General features: G+C 37.4%; 3 protein-coding genes across 3 annotated transcripts in view; 2 read left to right on the top strand and 1 right to left on the bottom strand.

Annotated features, from left to right (window-relative positions):
- Window positions 1-1,691: 1,691 nt before the first annotated feature.
- Window positions 1,692-4,472, bottom strand: LOC126377882 (tubulin alpha chain). The gene is made up of 3 exons (XM_050025933.1): window positions 4,346-4,472; window positions 3,000-3,222; window positions 1,692-2,889 (listed from the first exon to the last, which is right to left on the bottom strand). Exons 1-3 carry the CDS (start codon window positions 4,346-4,348, stop codon window positions 1,763-1,765), a joined length of 1,353 nt encoding a protein of 450 aa, XP_049881890.1. The 5' UTR covers window positions 4,349-4,472; the 3' UTR covers window positions 1,692-1,762.
- Window positions 4,473-4,589: 117 nt separating this feature from the next.
- Window positions 4,590-7,037, top strand: LOC126377875 (uncharacterized). Its single transcript, XM_050025915.1, has 2 exons — window positions 4,590-4,988; window positions 5,723-7,037. Exons 1-2 carry the CDS (start codon window positions 4,802-4,804, stop codon window positions 6,994-6,996), a joined length of 1,461 nt encoding a protein of 486 aa, XP_049881872.1. The 5' UTR covers window positions 4,590-4,801; the 3' UTR covers window positions 6,997-7,037.
- Window positions 7,038-9,970: 2,933 nt separating this feature from the next.
- Window positions 9,971-15,885, top strand: part of LOC126377864 (proteoglycan 4) — a 46,442-nt gene continuing 40,527 nt past the window's right edge. Inside the window, exon 1 of the mRNA XM_050025871.1 lies at window positions 9,971-10,160. The gene's annotated coding sequence lies outside the window, so the exon portion shown is untranslated. The remainder of the gene's footprint in view (window positions 10,161-15,885) is intronic.

Genomic DNA, 15,885 nt, shown 5'->3' with positions numbered 1-15,885 from the left:
CAGCGCCATCTTATTGTTTTTGAGAAACCTAGCCTGGAAATTCCGTCATTGCCAGGCCATGCGTGCGGGACAGATATTCTTGTGCGATTTAACGTTAACCTTATAAGGGGGCGGGAGGAGAGGCATTTTCATGCGACCTACATTTTATAACTTACATAAATAGTCATGCATGATGTAGGCACGTAAGTAAACAAGTTGGAAATATGTCCTTGGAATTAAAACGCCGCTACCCGATATCGAAAATGCTCCCACTGCCGATGCCGCGTCTATGATATAGGTAGGTACAGTCATGCATGAGCAATATAATGTACCCACTTTAGGACTCTGTCGCACTAACATATTTGACATTTAGTGAGACTTACAGTTCAATTTGTCAAAAAAGTTAATGTGACTTGGTACCAAAGTGTATACATAATGCTCGTGACCGTAATCTGTCGCTTTAAGACATTTTAGTGACACTTCCAGTTCAATTTGTCAAAGTTAATGTGACACGGTACTAAAATGCTCGTGGCGTGACTGTTCCTACCTACGTGGAACTTAAAATTCGAAACCTCGCTATTATAATATATTATCCCCCCCCCCCCACCCCCTCATAAACCGATTAAAAACAACTTGAAAACTTGTCAATACTAAATAAAGTCATCTTGGAAACCTCGCGACCGCAGCTTAATATGGTAGGTATGCGTGAAATGATGTCACTCACAGTTCGCCTACACTGCATCGAACTATGGGTACGTTGGTACACATACAAGTTCATACAACTCTATAATAGACCTTAGCGACAAAAACTTAAGGTACCTACAGGTATGCGTGGGTGGTGAGTAAACACTGGGTTGTCTTGAACTCATTTTACTTTCAATCATATTCGTGTAGGATTACGTCAATGATGTAAATAATCTTCTGTGTAGGTGGTCGGTAAAGGCCTTAACTTTTGAAAGTGGATACCACTTTGGGAATGTTCCCGGTCAGTAAAAAGGCCCAAAACTTATGTAAAAAGAACCTAAAACCAAAACTTATGTAGAAGAAGAGCAAATAAAATCAGAGTGCAAGAAAGAAAAATTGGACGAGAAATGCAGCCAGTGTCCTTACTATTAAAAAGTTTTTACAAACTTTTCGTACAAATAGGTAGTTGGTTTGGGTAGGTATAAAATACCAAATAAAACCTACTATTACACTACGTTTTGAAGTAAGCAGAAGAATTTTAGTTAGGTAGTAGGTAAATACTAAGATACGATACCTACTTTAGTCTACAGAACAGAAAAGATACATAAGTAGGTACGAACGAAGACAACTTTGTCGCTTTTCGATGACGTCTTGCGTCGACCGATTGGCAATAAGCTTTCAATACATTCATTTATATTTTTTTACTTTCGACTTTTACTGAATTAGGTACAGTGATATGAGCGTGCTATCGACCCGTGATAGCAAAATGCTAATATTTTGGATCGGGTCTAAGTTAACACACGTCCTTTGATAAGTAGTAATTTATGAAGTTTGACTTTGCAATAATTATTTCATTTTTATGCAAAGGCTATATTATATCGCCTTCAGTGAAAGCGAGTTTGTACTTTTAAAATCTTTTGTAAATTAAATTGGATTCTAAACAGGATCAGTTATATTTCTTTTCATATGATTATTTATTATTAAATGTTAATAAAATTTGAGAACCAATAGGAATGAAACGACAAAAATTCACATAATTTGTTTTTTATTTATTTTCACCGGAATGTATTCGGTGTGAGTGCGACGACCGACAAATAAATTAGTATTCCTCAGCACCCTCGCCCTCTCCCTCGGCGGAGTCCATGCCGACCTCTTCGTAGTCCTTCTCGAGGGCCGCCAAGTCCTCGCGGGCCTCGGAGAACTCTCCCTCCTCCATACCCTCACCCACGTACCAGTGGACGAAGGCGCGCTTGGCGTACATCAGGTCGAACTTGTGGTCCAGGCGGGCCCACGCCTCAGCGATGGCGGTGGTGTTGGACAACATGCACACGGCACGCTGTACCTTGGCTAAGTCACCGCCGGGCACGACGGTCGGGGGCTGGTAGTTGATGCCCACCTTGAAACCAGTGGGGCACCAGTCCACGAACTGGATGGTACGCTTGGTCTTGATGGTCGCGATGGCGGCGTTCACGTCCTTGGGCACGACGTCACCACGGTACAACATGCAGCACGCCATGTATTTGCCGTGACGCGGGTCGCATTTCACCATCTGGTTGGCGGGCTCGAAGCAAGCGTTGGTGATCTCAGCCACGGACAGTTGCTCGTGGTACGCCTTCTCGGCAGAGATGACGGGCGCATACGTCACCAGAGGGAAGTGGATACGCGGGTACGGCACCAAGTTGGTCTGGAACTCGGTTAGGTCGACGTTGAGGGCGCCGTCGAAACGCAGGGAGGCCGTGATGGAGGAGACGATCTGGCCGATGAGCCTGTTGAGGTTGGTGTAGGTCGGGCGCTCGATGTCCAAGTTGCGGCGGCAGATATCGTAGATGGCCTCGTTGTCGACCATGAAGGCGCAGTCGGAGTGCTCGAGGGTGGTGTGCGTGGTAAGGATGGAGTTGTAGGGCTCGACGACGGCGGTGGACACTTGGGGAGCGGGGTAGATGGCGAACTCGAGCTTGGACTTCTTGCCGTAGTCCACTGAGAGACGCTCCATTAGGAGGGAGGTGAAACCGGAGCCGGTACCACCACCGAAGGAGTGGAAGATGAGGAAGCCCTGGAGGCCTGTGCACTGGTCAGCGAGCTTGCGGATGCGGTCGAGGACTAGGTCAACGATTTCCTTGCCGATGGTGTAGTGGCCACGGGCATAGTTGTTGGCCGCATCTTCCTTACCAGTGATAAGTTGTTCTGGATGAAACAACTGTCTGTATGTGCCAGTGCGGACCTCATCTGTTGACAAAGAAAACATTGGATTAGTAAAATTTTAAAATCGTAAATTGATCCTTATTTCCAGTCAATAACATCATCCTCCTTGTAAAAGTTAAGCTTCAGATACGCACCTACTACTGTAGGCTCCAAGTCCACAAACACGGCACGGGGCACGTGCTTGCCAGCACCGGTCTCACTGAAGAAGGTGTTGAAGGAATCATCACCGCCGCCAATGGTCTTGTCTGTGGGCATCTGGCCATCAGGCTGGATGCCATGCTCCAAGCAGTAGAGCTCCCAGCAGGCATTACCGATCTGGACTCCAGCCTGGCCAACGTGTACGGAGATGCACTCACGCTGTAAAAGAAAAATAATTATTAGTATTGTATGAAATTAATCCTATGCATAGGTGGGGAACTACTTTATAAAACACTTTAAATAGGTAGGGATATCTATACTGTTTTTTTTTTATCCTTGAGTAGGTACTAGGTAGGTACTCAAGTTAACTGTTAATTCTTTTCAACATATTATCTAATTGACTTTTCACATTGTATAGGTACCATAGGAGATTAATATTTATTTTTACTTTTATTGAAAGAGCCACTGTTTTCAAATAAAGTTAGGTAGGTACCTACCTATCCTACCTGTCTATTATCTCAAGATCGAAAGTAGGCGATAGCGAGTTCGTTCAATGGACTTTTACCAAGTGTAAAGAAAGGTGAAAGTAGTACAGTTACTCTTCAATTAAGTACCGCAATCGCATCGCATAGGTATCTTTGAGAAAGCTTGTGATGTGAAATTATAATATTGAAAGTATTTGAAAGATTACTGTATATTTATGAACATGAAATATAGAACTAATTTAATCAATTCTATGTCGTCAAGGTCGTATGGTAATAAGGTAGAATTATTAAAAAAAATGAGAGTTCCGAAAACAAGTGAGATCATCGAACCATCCTTGAATGAGGTCAATGGACACGTCACCGCTGTGAAGCCATTTGATCAAAAGTTCCCAATAAAAGGTGAAAATTCTCAAGCAAAAGGGCTTCTAGTAGGATTTTACTTAGATCCTAAGCTGAAGTTCATAATGAAAGCTTAGGTTATTTAATTAAAATCGACCTAACAAGGGCGTGGCTACCGGCATGACACCCTTGAAAATTACTAAGAAAATGACAAGTTTCGTCAGTCGAAAAACAAAAGACGTGACAGAATGTTTAATTTGGGCCCCATATCAAGCACAGAATAGAATAATAATTGAAAATCGAAATTTAAGAACTACAATACTGCTAAATTAAAATGTATTTGACAACGCGACTCTGTAACGGTATCGAGGAAGTTAGAATATGGTCGCGTTATACGCCGACAAAATGGTGGCATGGCCACCCGGTACTCGGCACCGTGATTTTCATGAAAATACAAGTTTGAAACGAATAATTCCTGAAATTAGGAGAATTTATATGAAAAAGAAAACACTACTCACCATTTTGATAAGAGATTTCTTGAACTTAACGTAGAAATAAGTTAATTAAATATGTCAGTCGTCGTTCAGCGCGACCGGTTAAGAGGCTTGCCAAACGAATAATATGCGAAAAAGTCCGTTAGGCGGGTTTATATAGCATCGGCATCACGGGGGAGCGACGCCTCACGCGAAGCGCGCTGATTGGTCGATTTAACTGCCGCATGGGCGGACTAGCCAATAAGGTCAAAGCTGCATTATATAAGCCGCGCCATTAAAGAAACGAATCGAAAATGGCGTCACTCATCGTTCTCTCTCACTCGCACGCTATTGCTGTCTTTACTCACACACGGGCGTACCGTATACAAAAAAAAAATGAATCAGTCTGGTTTTGCTCTTCCGCTGCTACGACGCTCACGACGCTGTTTGTTTCCAAATTCCTAACCCAACTTTTAAGTGCCGTGTTGATACGTGGTCATTATGACGACTTCTGGAAAACGAGGCAAGGTTCTTCGAAGTGATGCACGTGATATTGTTTATAACGTCATCAAATACTTCCAAGAAGAAAAAAATTTGGAACGGTATCATCCGTTTCAATACGCAAACGCTCGCGCCGCCATGGCCACGGGTTTATCTGTTAGCACTATTGTGAAAATAAAAAAAGAAGGTATGTAATATATTTTTCGTATTTAACAAGGGTATGTCATTAGTAACCCGCGGCATGATTTTGTACACAAGTATAGACATTAAATAGTTTTTGTGAAGAAATCTATAATTTACGAGAAATAATAAAATAACCTCAATATTACACGATTGATGTTATTTTTTTTTTTAATTCGTCCAGTTAGTGTGGAGCAGGCTAAGATCATACCTAATTCATAAAATAAGACCATGTTGCCTAGATTGAAACGAAAGAAGTCCCGCGGCATATTGTGGAACTAAATTTGACTTTTCTTATTTCTTTGCAATAGAGTTCTTTTTCGTGTCTCAAGATGGCCGCCTTTGACGTGCAACGACCTCATCCACGGGACTTCTTTTGTGGCGCGGAGTTCTAGTTTATCGCTAGTTCTTTGTTTTTCTTTTTAAGTTATTTTCGCCTAGCTTTTAGCATGCAAAAGCTCATAGCCCATATAGGCTATCTTCTGTAAAAAACAACTAATGGGAAATATTTTCATTCCATTTTTGAACTAAATCTTTCTTTTGGAAACGAAAATTAAGTTTTAATCTTATAATAAGATTTATATGTATAATACAAATTATTTCTTGTATAAAAATAAGGAATAAAATATGCTTATAAATAGGTACTTCTTAGATATTCTCGATATGTTACGGCTAATATCCGATGATAACTGCAATGTTCAATGTTTTTATTAATGCTGAGAATTATTTTTGATTTTTAAGGTCAACTTGCTGAGGAGAAGAAGACAAGAATTCGGACACCCAGCAAAGGGAGACGTGGTCTACATAATACTAGAGTCCCCATTGACAATTTTGATATCTGTGCCATCGGAAATATTGTTAATTCTATTTACGATGTGCGTAAAGAAGTACCCACGTTAAATAAAATATTGGCATCCGCAAAAAAAGACTTAAATTTCAAAGGATCTAAAACAACTTTGAGGCGGATTTTAAAAAATAAACTTGGCTATCGGTTCAAAAAATGCCGTCAAAACAGATCGATTCTTATAGAAAAAGACAATATTAAAGCTTGGCGAGCCCGCTATTTGCGACGCATTAGAGAAAATGATGCATTAGGACCCGATAAAAAACCTGTGATATATATGGATGAAACATGGATTCACGCCCACTATACAGTAAGCAAATGCTGGCAAAGTTCGAGGGATAAGGGTGTTCGAAAAAATGACAGCCCTGGCCAAAGGTGGGTAATAGTTCACGCAGGAAGTGAAAATGGTTTCGTGAGTGGTGCTGGCCTGGTTTTTAAAGCGAAATGTAAAACAGGTGACTACCACGACGAAATGGATGGCCAAAATTTTCTAAAATATTTGAATGAAAAATTAATTCCAAATCTGCCTCCGTCATGTATTCTAGTACTAGACAATGCTTCGTATCATTCGATGCAATTGGACAAAGCACCAACAACGGCTACTCGAAAAGATGATGTAAAAAAATTTATGAAGGAACATAATATAACCTACAGAGAGGAATGGACAAAAGCAGAGCTCCTAACAGAGTTAAAGAAACAAATGCCAGAGAAAAAGTATGTAGTGGATGAATTATTAAAATCACACGGACACGAAGTCCTAAGATTGCCCCCATATAACTGTGATTTGAACCCGATTGAGCATATCTGGAATTTGTTAAAACAAAGGGTTGCTGACAAAAATGTGGAACAGCATGAAAACAAAATTGAACAACTAACAAAAGATGCCATCTCATCAATAACAGCTGAAGACTGGAAAAAACAAATCAACCATATTAAAAGAGTAGAAGAAACGTACTGGACACGTGACGTTACGAATGAAACGGAAATAGATGATTTCATTATACGAGTGGGTATGGATAGCAGCGACGATTCATCAAGTGAAACTGATACTTCGGCGGAAGAAAGGGACAGTGAGATGTCTGGGATTGAAGAGATTGATTACGATGACCCCGGTGAAGGGACATCAACGTCTACTAAAACCGGTGAAAGGCCATCAACGTCTCAAAATTAATTTGTCTATTTTGATAAATAAATAATAATGTTTCGCTCAAAGCATTGTTTTATATTTACACCTATGTATTCTACATACTTATGTATCTCTTAACAAGCTTGAAATTAATGGGTTTTCGATCCCGGAATATTAATCTTGCTTAAAAAATATTTTTAATAAAATTGAAAAATATCTATTTTTTCGAAATTTCCCGGGAACTAAACCCTAGTATTGCTGACCCTACCATCTGTCTTTGCAAGTACTAGACGCCATTTTCGATTCGTTTCTTTATTGGCGCGGCTTATATCACCATTGCGGGAATATGTGGGTTGGTGATTCATTCTACTTTGGTGATGGGAAATAATCGGTTAATTATTTCATCGATAATTAACGGAGGCGTACTTGGGGGTTAAAATGGCCAAATTGAAGCAATTCATCTAGGAAAGCAATATTTCAATTTAACATATGCGCATATAAAAGTCTCGTCATCGAACTTTGTTATGTTTTTATGAATAAACAATTTTTATTTATTTTATTAAAAGTAAGTGCGCAATGCAAACAAATGTCAAATAGCAATATTGCTATCTTAGATGAATTACTTTGATGTGGCCATTTTAACCCCACTTGTAATTATAAGTTTCTAACGAATCTATTTCTTTCTAACATAAAGAGACGTTAGCGTTATTTTATTGTTTTTTTTGATTCAATTTGATTTAGTTAGGTACCTAACTAAACTATAGCTATAATAATGTCATGATATGACTTGATTATGTGATTCACTACTTATCACTAAGTACTTTAGGTATATCTATTATTGGAATACTTATAATGTTTGATGTCGGATCCAACCACCGACGATCCACAGAAACGAAAGAATAAGTTTATAGCTACCTGACCTAACTGGTGACATAAAAAAAATAGTACTTATTAACAAAATAATTAATGGCACTGAAGTGCAGGTGGGTCCTATTATGGCGTCATAATGTGCTATGCTAACATATCATTTGCGCCTAGACTCCTAGAGAGATTTGACAGAAGCTCATTAAAGTTAACTATTCTAAATTGTAAATATACATTCTAGGAGGGAGATTCTTACCATTGTAGAACTTACGAAACAAAATGGTTTAGAATTTTATCTTATAAGTAGGTACTGTGCTGTGTGTTACTGGTCATGAATAAGTATTTAAATTAAACCATACGTACTTGGTCAAAACTAAGGAGTAAATAATATTGAATTTACTTTTCACCTTTTACTAGCTAGGTACGTAAGAATTGTTAACCAAAATAAGGAAAATTGTAACAAATAATAGTATTGTAGGTATTCATAATTAAAGTGATTATCGACATCGATGTTTACGGCAAATAATTGTACATCACTATAAAAGTTCGTTATTTTTCTTTTGTCTGGTAGCACTCACACAAATGCATTTCTGTCTGGCTTAATTTGTTGGATTTTCTATGCTTTTACGCTATTTGACAAGAAAAAAATTAAACAAACACTTTAAAATGTACGTAATAAACTTTATTTCAGAAAGTACTAGGCATAGTATTGCATATTTTTATTCTAAAATCAATACGCGCTTTCTCACGCAAACATAGACAGAACGCAACTTAAGTTTCGTGACCATATATGGCAATGGCCAGCGATGCTCAAACTTAGGTTTTCGATTGGGTCTCTTCATAACATACCACGCCCTTACTAAGCTTCAGGGTAGACAAACAGCAAAGAAGGAAAAAAAGCGCCATTTTCACAAAAAAGCTACATTTTTAACCGACTTTAAAGAAATATTTTTTATGTATGTTCTCAAAATGTCACTTGCTTTTTAGGATACGGGCAGCGAGTTAAATTATTAACACTAATATTGATAAATAAATATAGGTAGCCAGGTAATGTTTTAGTGGAATAATGGGTGTCAAGTATGAAAAAAAAGAATATTGAATATTGAAGTATAAGATACCTAATACCTACAGTAATATTGAAATGTTCTAAGGGCTTGTTTATCACACTATCCAATCCATCGGGCTCGATACATCGAAAGTACTTAATAAAATGTATGGTGAAATCGTGGCCCCGCCCACCGACGATTAGGTATTAACATTTGTCAATCATGATTTAAGATTAAGACAAAAATCGATTAATCGATCGGTATTCCGTCAATCACCATACGACCCTACAAATAACGACCACAGTGCAGAAATAATGAGGGCGATTTTTGTTTGAATAAAAAGTCATGATTGGTAGATATACATGTAATACCTCTTTTGGGGATCGTTGATCGTTGATCCTAGTCACACTACCATATTGTGGCTAGCGGGGACTATGCTCTGTTCGGTACCTCGAAACATTCTTTGGCGTGGCGGCAGATCACCCTCAGTTTATCTTCGTCAAGTTCTACTACCCATCTATAAGCACCGATGGATAGATAAACATTGTAGTTTAATGTAAAATAATGGCCTTCGTCAATTCCGGACTTCGGTTTTTTACAGTCAGGTAAAAGCATAAGAGTGAAAATTATTTAAAAAAACATTCTTAGTTTTCAAAAGTCGGTTAAAAATATTTCGTAGTAAAAGTTTGAGCACACACTTAATTTACTTACGCCATCTGTGGTTTGTACAGAAACTAACTCGTCTATTTTATAGCCTCGTCCACATGCTTGATATAATGGTTCCAAACTATGCTATGGTGAGAACGGGGCGCCATCTGTCGACAAAATAAAATAGTTGCATTACATTTTTATTTCAAAATTCTTTACTTATTGTAATTACAGTGGTTATGAAACGCTTTTGCATCATTTTGATTTTTTTTCATTTGCTTGAGAACAAAAAATATGTAGAGATTGTCATTTGTACGGCACAAACGATCATCTCGCTTACATGTTGATTTATCCCACGTAGGAGTGAAAGAGATGAAGAAGGATTGAGCGTTTCCGATGCGAAATGTGATATTTCCGTTCCGTTTTCCCGCGCTTGCGTTTCGTTTAAGTTCGCGCCAAATCATTCCGCGCGCGAACGTATTTGAATCAACTGCGCTAAACGATCGACGAAAACCGAATTATTAATCGTAAATATTTATTAAAAACTATTTAAAGGTGCGAATAATGAAATAAACAATTTCAGTGCTAATACAGTGTCCAGTGTGAAGTGTGTTTTATTAAAGTTTATCAGTTTAGGATCGTTTTGAATAGGTAAGTAACATTTTTCGCACTTTTACGTATAATTTTATGGCCTTGTCTGATTTATAGCGCGAACGTCACCGAAATGTCGTTTGGCCGTGGTTTTTCTGCAAGTTGACTTGTTCGGAGCCTTTTAAGGATGTTTGCTTGCCGTTATATGACATTACCAATATGGCATGTTACCTGTACCTAGGTCTCAAGTCAAGGAACCAGTGCTTATGGCTCGGGGCTGAGATGAAAGTGGAGTGTATTGAAGTTTACTTAGCGATTTACCGGGAGAGATTAGACCGAACTTTCTATTTTAACAACCATAATAATTTTGTACTTATTAACATTACTGTGAAGATAGTAATTGCTAAGTATCTAAAAGTTTTTTCCTATTAAAATTTGAGTAAGTACTCCGAATAAAAGAAAGTTACCTACCTATATACCTACATGTATTTGTTATCCAAAAAAATCAGACCTCATGAATCTTAGTTAGTTTGGGATAAACAATCTACCTATCACACTGCCTATAATTTATGGAAAGTCATTAGTGAATAATTTAATCAATAAGTTTCTGAAACTTACAGAAGTTATAGGTAGGTGTGTAGGAATGCCGTTTTCAACAGGACGTTTCCCAAAAGACAAATAATATACTTATCTATAATGGCCATACCATAAACAAAAGACTAATAAATTATTCTGTATGGACATCAAAGTGTATTTTACGACGAGCATATCCTCAACCGCACATTATATTACAACTCATAAAAGTTAGTAATAAAAAATATTCTATATTGCCTAATCGCCCACAAGACCACCTTATTGAATTCTTTACCTCCCACTCTGGCAAACAGCTGTTGACAAAATGTGGGCTGAAGTTGTGTTTGAGGCCATTCAAGCCTTCAAAATTATGTACTCTCGGATGTTTTATTGGCTAACTCAAATATTGGTGTTAGCTTTGTGTAAAAGCTTCTTTGTATGCAGGTAAATGCCCTCAAGAGTAGTTTAGGGCTTTCACAAATTGACAGAATCAAGTCAAATAATGATATTGAATAACACAAATAAGTGTTGAGTGAATTGGAATTGACATCATAATCATAAGCATGGGCAGTAATCAAATAAATCATTACCTACTTACATCTACATCTTTTAGCGCAAAAGTAGGTATATCAAAGAACCTACCTAGATCAAAAACCTCTTCTCAGTTTTAAGAAAAGTAAGTACCTATTGACACTTGTGATGGAAGCTTGTTATCCTTACGTGATTCAACCTGCGAGCTTTATCGGATGAATCAGTTCAATGACAAAACAATTCCAGGATTCAAGAGAAGTAATATAAGGACCTTGTTCTTAATACCACATCTTCATCGGTCACGGTTATTTCTGTGAGCAATATTGAGAATGTTTTGAGAAAACAGACTGAAAACCGCAAGGCTGTATGCGTCAGCACATCGCATCACCGTCGTGAATTTATTGAACCAATGCATTTGGTAAACAAAGTTTATTTCTTTCAAGAATTACTCATTTTTCGATAAGCGCATTTGGCAAAGTGTTATTGATACTCTGTTCCATTATTAGACTTTCCGAGAAACACTAATGAGCAATAGTCAATCATAAAACTTTGACCGAAAGCTGCATTGTTTTTGCCAGCTTGGAATCCCACAACAAACATTTTATTAATAAAAAACAACACCGTTTACTTTCAATGTCGAATTAAATATAGAACAATTATTGAACACTTGACAAGATGCTATTTTAATTTCTGTTCTACAATCTTATCACTTGCTACCGCATCGACACTGACTTGTTATTAGATATGGCTGGTTATGAGAAGAAGCAGCTACGCAAAAAAAAAAAAAAACTCATCAACAACATTTTTTTTTACAGTTTTTTTTTACAGTACATCATAGTATTGTATGATTATATAATATGGATTGGAGGGGCTGAGGCACTCATAAACTTAATATTAAATGACTAAGTACTTATATTAACTACTTACTTAAGTTTTAAGATATTTAGGAACCGCATTTACTTACTTTCTCTAGTTTTGTAGCTAGGACATAAACAAGTATCATGAGATACCAGACGCATCAGATAGTGTCTGATCAAAATTTTGAGATCTTCGTTCTGAAAGTCTATAGATCAATAATTTTAATAAATAATCATTCATTATTTTGTTTGTCAAAAAAGTTTAGAATGATCAAATTCATCGTTTGCATGTTCTCAACAGTTGAAAAGCTCGTTTACTAACATGAGATGGGAACTGATGTGGTCTTAATCCTCGCACTTGACGCTCAAATCTTCGATGACTAAGAGGACTCTTTCAACAAAGCATACATCTCAGCCTCAAAGGCGAATCTTTGAAAAAACAATATATTTCCAATAGAGCGTGAGTAAACAGTGCACAGTGCGATGACATCAGCAGGCGCTAATATTAAAACTTGGCTGCCATCCACAGACCATCGACATGGATCATACGAAATACGACGAGGATTTTCCGAATAACAAAATGTTTTAGTTGGGTCAACGCAGCGGCTGGAAACTATTCCGGAGAATCTCTTGATCATATTGATGGTGTTTCGAAAGCTGTAAGGTGTTGAAGTACACTTCTATTGCGGCAGCATGTTGGTTGTTAAAGCGAAATATCAGGACTTTTAATATGACTTATCTATTGGAGGCCTTTCATCCGGTAAAAGATAGTTTAGCGGGTAATTTAAGAAGACAATTAAAAAACGTGGTATGATATTTTAGTGATCGGTGAGTATACAGCAGGATTTTACATCCTACGTTTTTGATTCGTACCTGCAATAGGTAGAATCCGCATGATAGTCCGTAGTAGTTGCTAGACGCGAGGACAAGGGAAGGTGACAGAGATGATAAACCCAAACAAAACGTGGCATTTTGCCACTGCTAGTGAAATTATGAAAACAGAATTTCATGTCCGAGGCCGCAGTGGCGCCAATGCACTTTGCTGAGTAACTCTTGATCGTTTTCCAATTAGACGAGCAGCCATCGAGTGCCAAGAAAATTGTTTCGGCCTAGGTTTTAAGTGGATTAATTATCTGTTCTTCTATGAACTAAATGAGTGCCAGTTGCCAAAATCTATCTAATAATAAGTAACTCCACAGAGTAACTACGTACGAGGAAGTGAATAACGATTACAAGAAACAAGTACTTAACATTTATTGAGAAGCTGTGTAGGATTGTCTGAATAGTCTCATTTGCAGTGAGATACTCTGTAGATACGGCCTTAGAATACCGATTTGATAAATATTTTTTCCTTACTAAATAACTAGCACAAATCGAAAATAACCGTGAGCCTGCAATAGTTTCGGGTAACTCATGAGAACAATGTGTTTTACGTTTACTATTGGCATATTTCCAGAGTTATAATGCTAGTAATTGTTGAAATAGCGCACATACCTACGTGAAATTTGGTCGCCATTAATAAGCCAAGACCCGTTTTCCTTGACGTTTAATTAGCAAAGCTTATGTTTATACATAGGTACACAACACGAGTAAATATTTACTAAATGTTTTGTTTGTATCTGTGTCAAAAACAGTTAAGAACACGATGACTTACTTACTCAAATTCTCGGGACTCGTGTTTAAATATAGTGTATGGAACATTCTACCAACCTAAAAAATACTTTGTCGGTATTTTATTACTTCAAACCCATTTTCCTCAAAATTTCGCAAACTACACGCAAAGCCACTAAAGGTCATTCATCTAAACACTCACGACGAACGGATTATTTGCCTGGAATACATAATGTATTACTTTGTATTGTCGCTCAGGCATGGTAAGGCTTGTAGTTATAATAATGTCATGGTCTTCCAAACAATCGACATAGCCGAAATACTTGCTCAAATGTGTCATGTATTTGACACGTCAACAACAGCAATAACTGAGTGTGAACAAAATTATGGTGCTAGTTCAAATGAAACGTTCAAATTGTTAGAGAATATTAATATGCTTCCTGTAATTTCCCGATTCTCGGACTTCATTTAGGACAATGTGTACCATAAAGCTACTGGGGTTGAGAGAAATATCAATTCAAACGGTGCTTTGACGAACATACAGCGTACCTTATGATGGGCGTTGTTTACATGGTCATTAGCACATTCATTGAGGTACTAAAATCCTTCATCTACAATAGAAACTAATTTTAGACATGTGTGGTTAATAAAAATATGATCTATGTTGACTACCACTGAGTTTTAAACGGATTTTGAAGTCGCAAGGGCAACATATTATATATTCTGAAACTTTGCCCTCGCTATTATTAGGTAAGTATCTTAAAGCCTTCTCCGATTGGACGATGACACATTGACATTTAGGCGTGAAATCATCAAGCCATAATAAAGCTCAATTTTAGTTCCCATGACGTGTCAGACACAGTGCTACTACAGGTTATTTTTACCTGTTGGCGTAGCAGCCAACTGGGGCTCCCTGTCAGGAAGTTACATCACAGACTGCCCGCAGACTACCCAGGCTTCGCATTCAAGTGGAACACTTCAATTGTCCATGTAGAATTATAAGAAGCTTTTGATTCACGTAACTACACTTGACCGGTTAAAAATTTAAATTGTTTATGCCTCGAAAGATCAGCACAAGCGTGCTCTTGCTTCGAAAAAGGTCACAATCTTCAGAAAAATGTAATTACTACTTAAATGTTAACGAAAGTTGGAACTTGTTACTTTGTGTTCCGCAAGGATGTATATTAGGACCGCAAATCGTATTTGTATTTTAAACACTTATTTACCTGTTATGTTCTATATCTGCATACCTAGTACTGAACAAAAAGAATTTGGAATATATGAAAAATAATGATATGAGTACAAAAATGAAATAACAGTTAAATAAATCGAGTTTTACACTAACGGAGACATCAGTTGGCGTTATATCAAGTCTGGCGTCGACTCAAGTTGACATGTGCAGGTGAATGAGACCATATATTTCTGTTCGTAAGTTTGTCTATTTCGGTTACCCTTTTAAAATTTACTGGGTAGATTTGATGTTTATTTTAGAAAGTATTTTATTATTATGACGGCAGTGAGCTAATTTTAAACACTAAGTTTCTGTTATATCAACATAGTTGATAAGTTCATAACTTGTTGGATGCTGTTCATTTATTATGTCTGAATTTTTAAATTAATATCAGTGCAATAAAGTAGTTAATTGATTTGATTTGATAAGTTGTAGTATTGCCACCATGTTTTAAATAAACAAACACATTTAAATTGTGGTTCGTCGGGAAGGCAATTCCACTCAATCTTTTAATTATGTTACCTCAACATAATAAGGTGAAGAACGTGTCGCAATGCTAAACATCTCGGGAATAGTTTCCAAATTAGACTTGAACAAGGAAACCGCAAGTCGTATATAAAGGCGTAGGTACCAAATTATACAGAAAACAGCGTCTCTAATGATGCTAAAATTCCTTGTGTTCCTAGAATTCCAGTCTTAGAACGGACTCAAAACAAGCTCAGGAACCAGTTTGCGGACTACAAACGAGCACTAAATTTGTTTTTTCGCAGAGATAACCTTGGGGTTACTCGCCACGGACATACTCATTTATCTACCAATAAACGTATAGTCGCTTTTACAAGTTTTAATTAACACAAACCGATGATGATGCAATTCATTTGAATAGTTTTTAGGTGACCTGCTAATATTGTTGTCAAATTTGTAAAAGGTTATAGGTATTTATTTATCTTCACCTGACCGACGCGGTAACGATCTTTTTATC

This window comes from Pectinophora gossypiella, chromosome 24, assembly GCF_024362695.1.
Source record: "Pectinophora gossypiella chromosome 24, ilPecGoss1.1, whole genome shotgun sequence".
In the NCBI taxonomy this organism is placed as follows: Eukaryota; Metazoa; Arthropoda; class Insecta; order Lepidoptera; family Gelechiidae; genus Pectinophora; species Pectinophora gossypiella.
The sequence above is the reverse complement of the archived record's forward strand: the minus strand, read 5'-3'. Positions and strand labels throughout refer to the sequence as shown.